The 5,650-nt window shown below is 50.2% G+C and overlaps 1 protein-coding gene across 1 annotated transcript; it reads left to right on the plus strand.

The window, feature by feature from the left end:
* The first annotated feature begins 3,391 nt into the window (after positions 1 to 3,391).
* Positions 3,392 to 4,345, plus strand: LOC146349217 (olfactory receptor 52K1-like). Its single transcript, XM_084842128.1, has one exon. It carries the CDS (start codon positions 3,392 to 3,394, stop codon positions 4,343 to 4,345), a length of 954 nt encoding a protein of 317 aa, XP_084698254.1.
* Positions 4,346 to 5,650: the final 1,305 nt, after the last annotated feature.

Consider the following 5,650-nt stretch of genomic DNA (forward strand, 5'->3'; position numbering starts at 1 on the left):
TTTAAAACAATAAAATTCTACAATAAAAACATTTTCTAAAATACCCTAACCCACCCCAAATGCCTGCCTGAACAACCACGTTTTTAATGCATGACGGAAGCTCATTAAGGAGCCTTCTCATTTGCCCACCCGTGACAGCAGTCAGGTGGGTGACCACATGTGAAAGGGCCTTCTCCCCACACCTTTGGAACAAACTGCCATCAGAGGTCTGCCACGGTCCATCATTGCAGACTTTTAAGAAGGCCTTGAAAACATATTTTACCTTGTCTTTCTATTGATATGACTGCTATTGTTGCTGTTATTGCTGTTACGATCGTTGCTGGTTTTATTGTTGGCTTTTATTGTTGTTTTCATTGTTATAATGTTTTTAGCGCTTTTATATTTTAACTATATTATGTATTTTATTGCTGTGAGCCACCTTGGGAGGGCTTCTGCCCTGAAAGGCAGCCAAGGAATATTTTAAATAAATAAATTCAATAAATTCAATCTTCTTAGCAAGTGGAGAAGAGAGCACTGAGCCTGCAATTAATATGCCGGAGTGGGTGAGGCCAGACCACATGTGTGCAGAGGCTGCGCTGGGGGAACTTTGGGGACACTGGGAAGCCCTTCTTTGGAGTCCAGCAGGGTGCCTCCTCGAGGCATCTCTGAACTCTCCCTTCAAAATATGCATTTCTCTGCAACGCAGAAAGAGCATGCCTCATATTCTTATGCCATCATCTTGATCTCTTTCCTGGGTCATCAACCAATACAGCCTCCTCCCACAATCTGCATAGTTAGGAAGACAGGGATTTTGGCACAGTGTGCATGACCCTGCCCCTGTTTACACTGAATCTCATTTGCCATTTTGTTGCCCATTCACCCCATTTGAAGAGATGGCTTTGGAGCTCTTCACATTCTGGTTTGGATTTCACCATCATAATAATTTGGTATCATCTGCAAACTTAGAAACTTTCCTGCTCACTTGTCTCCAGGAAATCTTATTTGTGATGTTGCAGATACTATCAAAACAGGTGCCTGCAAAAATCATTCCAGGAGCAATAGGGGCACCGGCTGGAGGAAGAACCCAGGCTTAACTAGCAGCCTCCATTCCTGATGTTTTCACTGAGAAAATACCAGTGGAGGGGGGCTTGGAGAGAGGAACTGTGGGTATCCTGCAGCAAGGGGCGCTGAGGGTGGCCTCTTTTCCCCATAAAGCATCATCTATTTTGTACATAGCCACTGCAGAATAGCAGGAATTTCTTTCCATTGGGGAGGGATTTGGGTAAGCCTTCCTTACGCTTTTAAAACATACATCAAGTCAGGATCGGTTTGATAATAAACTGGGTGAAATGTGTTACTATTTGCCCGAGCCATGCAAATATGTGGCTGGCTAATAGCCTGGAGGAACTCCGACTGGAATTTCTGAAGGATGTTCTCCATCACAGGAACATCGGGAGCTGCCTTATCCTGAGTCAGGCCCCCTCCCCCAGCCCATCTAGCCCAGTGTTGTCAACACTGACGGGCAGCAGCGGCTCCCCAGGGTTTCGGGCATGGTTCCTTCCTCGCCCTGCCTGGAGATGCTGCCGGGGATCGAACCTGGGACCTTCTGCATGCAAAGTGGGGGCTCCCCCACTGAGCGATGGTCCCCCTCCAGCATCACTAGTAGCAACATCACTAGGAAACGTGCCGACATGCCTGATGTTTTCAGAACAGATTCATATAATGCCCAGGATGCTTGGAACTAATGGACCAGCCCATGGGAATGTATACCACCCCACCACACTGCTGTTCCCTCAGCTGGCTGCCACATTTGCCCCTGTTAATCATGGCCAGACTCCCATGAGCTGTGGACTGCAGCTGCCATCTCGTGGGAGTTTCAGGACAGGGTATAAAACGGGCTGCTCCAGCCAGCTTGTGGGCCATCCTGGCTGTGCGCGTGTGGCTGCAGAGGGACCCAGCGCGGCACAGTCAGCAGCAGAGCAGCAAGCTCCAGGTGAGCACGGCGAGGAGCACCTCCGGCGAAGCCTGGGCATGGCGCTCGCTGGGATGACCCCAGTGCTCTGTCTCAGAGCAAGGGGCAGCTAGACGCTCACTGACACCGATAAGGTCAACAAAGGGCGGCGCGAGAGGGAAGCAGAAGCCAGCTCATCGAGGGATGAGGCCCGCTTCGCTATTCTGGTGCAGTGCCCGGGGGGAGGGAAGTGTCAGCCGCGCCTCTAGCCTGGTTGACGGGGCCGCTCTTAGGGTGAGGCTGGAACTGTCCTTAGCTAATGCTTCAGACGGTGTTTTCAAAGTGGTGAGAACACCAGCAGCTCACAGGCTCTTCACATTTTTACCTCTGATGGGCAACTCATCGTTTTCAGGGTGCATTTATGCCGGCAGTTGGCCGTGAGTTGAGAGTTCAACCTGCCTGGGGGATCCAGGAGGAGCTACTGCCCACCACATGGAGCTGGAGGTGCTTGGAAGAAGTGGGGAGCTTGGTCTGGGAGCCAAGCGGAGCTCCTTGGTTCTGTCGTCTTGGCCACAGAGAGTTGGTGCCTGCACCCTTCTCCAAGGCTGCCTCCTCCATCCATAGAAGGGAGGAGGGAGCATGGGACCGAGGGCATCTGCAAGAGTCTGGGGGATCACATTCTCAGCTGAGATGATCACGCTGCCGCTGTGCTCCAGGCCCATTTGCTTGGGCATTTTTCTGTCTAATTTCGACTGCCTGGGGGAGGGCTGTGGAGCTGGAGGTGGCCTGGAAAAGGCGTCTCTGCCTCATGGGAGAAAGAGAAAAGCAAGAAGAGATTCTTTGAGGCTTCTTGCTCTGGAACTATTCTGCTCAATTGTTTCTGATTTGTACAACTCAGGTTACTGTAGGCACGCACTCACATTCTTTGGGGCAAAATAACAGCACACATCATTCCAAGACAATGTGGGGTTTTCATTAGGTGCCCCCAACAAACCCCACCTTGGCCATCTGTGACACAACTAAAACAATATCACATATTAGGAGCACACCAGCACAAAGTTACTCATAAGAAACCTTGTGGAATAAACATGTTTTCAAAGGCCACCTAAAGATGGGAGGAGAAGGGTTTGGCAGAGCTCCCCAGGAAGGGAATTCCACTTCTGCAGACCTGCCACCGAGAAAGCCCAGCGATCTTCACTAACAATGGGCCAGAGAGTAAGTCTTCTGATGCTGATCTCAGGGTGATGCATCAACCTAAGCGAGCCTCTGCAAAGCAGGCTCCCCCATGCTGCTGCCCTACATGCTGGTGCTGCTGGTGCTGGAAATGATGTAGAGAGAGTGCAAAATGCTCCTGGTTGTTCCTAGGCTCTTTGGCCACACCTGATCTCAACCTGCATTGTCTAATTCTCTTGTTGTCTTAACCACAGGCTATGAAGTGGTTCCCGGAGCCAGGAGGACACCATGTCATGTTCCAATCATTCCAGCGGCCCCTCCGTTTTTGTCCTAATGGGGATTCCGGGTCTGGAAGCTGCTCACTTCTGGATTGCCTTCCCTTTCTGCTCCATGTACCTAGTAGCCTTGCTGGGGAACCTCACCATCCTCTTTGTGGTCAAGAAAGAGCTGAGCCTCCACTTGCCCATGTACTATTTCCTTTGCATGTTGGCCATCCTTGACTTGGTGCTCTCCACCTCCACTGTGCCCAAGATCCTTGGCATCTTCTGGTTCCGCTCCAATACAATTGTCTTCGAAGCCTGCGTCATCCAGATGTTCTTCATTCACGGCTTCTCTGCCGTGGAGTCAGGGGTGCTGCTTGCTATGGCCTTTGATCGCTACGTGGCCATCTGTGCCCCTCTGCACTACACCACCATCCTCACCACCTCTGCCATTGCCAAGATTGGGTGTGCAGCCTTCATGAGGGGCATTGGCTTCATGACTCCTTTGACTTGCATGGTGAGCAGCCTACCATACTGTGGGCCCAATGTCATCGCCCATTCCTACTGCGAGCACATGGCTGTGGTCAAGTTGGCCTGTGGAGATACCACACCTAACAACATCTATGGGGTCACTGCCGCCACCTTTGTGGTGGGCTCAGATTCGATCTTCATTGCCATCTCCTACATGCTCATTCTTCAAGCAGTCACGGGCCTCTCGTCTAAGGAGGCCCGACAGAAATCCTTCGGCACGTGTGGCTCCCACATCTGCGTCATCCTGATCTTCTACACTCCGGCACTTTTCTCCTTTTACACACAGCGCTGGGGACACGGTATCCCTGCGCATGTGCACATCTTGTTGGCTGACCTCTACCTCCTGGTGCCCCCCATGCTGAACCCCATCATCTATGGCATGAAAACCAAGCAGATCCGGGAGCAGGTGCTGAAGCCCTTCTACCCCAAAGGAGCCCAAGTGGAGTCTTGACCAAGGTTGAAGCTGTCCAAAGGTCGAAGTGAGGCGCTGTAACAAGCTACCTACAAAAAAATGCATACGTGGTGGAATCACATGGCTATTGACCCGCCATTGGGACCAACCGACAGAAGCAGATGCTGCAAAAGGCGTTTTGTCCATACTCCTCACCTTCATCTCTGTCAGTGCTGCTAGGTGGTGCTGTCTGGCCTTATTGCCGCATGGGTTTATGCCAGGCTTCAGCCTAATCCATCAGGGGCAGCTCCTGTGATGCAGCTGTGATTGCTGTGAGGCGCCGGCTGAAGCTGCTCTTGAGGCTAATTTTAATCTTCATTTGATTTTATAATACTTCTGTGTTTGTTTGTTTGTTCATGTATGGCATTTCTATACCGCCCAGTGCTTCAGCTATTAAGCAGCCTGCTGTGCAGATTTTTAAATGCTGCTGCTCTCTACAGTTTATTGGTTTCATATTCTATTAAATAATCGCATTTCAGCATAGCTTTAAGTTGCATTTGTAAACCTCTTGGTGCTGTTTCTTTTTTTAAAAAAAGCAAAAATATTTTTATTTGTAAATGAAATAAATAAACAATAAGGAGAGGATTGAGGAAGTGGCAGTAGATATACGTATAGGTGGGTATATATCTTCAGGGCGAAATGGGATTGTCACCATGGCAGGCTCAGTGCTCAGGACCTATTTATTAACCCTGTATTTGTCACCTCGCCTTGTCCACTCAGTGTTTCCTCGTCTGAACTTCTTCCCCATGGGAGGCAATGCCATTTTAGGGGCCCACTTCATGCCCACGGAAGCTCAGGCCGCCATAAACCAGTATGTTTCCCAGTGCCGTGGCACTTTGGGGTGATGACTGGCAGGGCCAGAACTGCCATCTCCGGGGGCCACACGTGCGTCTGCTGTTGCTCACAGCTGGGATGAGACACCTACTTGCTCAGCTTGAATGGGCTTTCACACACACCCTGTTGAGCTACGGCCACGCCACGTGTAATGCCTGTTTTCACACTCTGTGTGTGTGTACGTACACTTATGCCATAAAAAATATGTACCTTTTTAAGGTGCCACAAGAGACTTTGTTGTTTCAAAAAGGAAATAAGTGGCTGTCCTGAGGAGCCTACGCTGAAACAAACATTCGATGCAGGTGGGGTAACACAGCAAGGAAAGACTGAACTGAGAATAGAGCTTCGGCAATTGGGCGGTATAGAAATGAAATAAATACAATAAATTCCAAAAGGGCAGCACACTGCCCAGTTGGACGGACTTACGTTTAGTTTCAGCTGGGGTCTGCGGACTGAGGGGCTGTGCCAGAG

This window comes from Heloderma suspectum, chromosome 3 (assembly GCF_057233095.1).
Source record: "Heloderma suspectum isolate Gila_16-S chromosome 3, 16-S_ref, whole genome shotgun sequence".
NCBI classification, from domain to species: Eukaryota; Metazoa; Chordata; class Lepidosauria; order Squamata; family Helodermatidae; genus Heloderma; species Heloderma suspectum.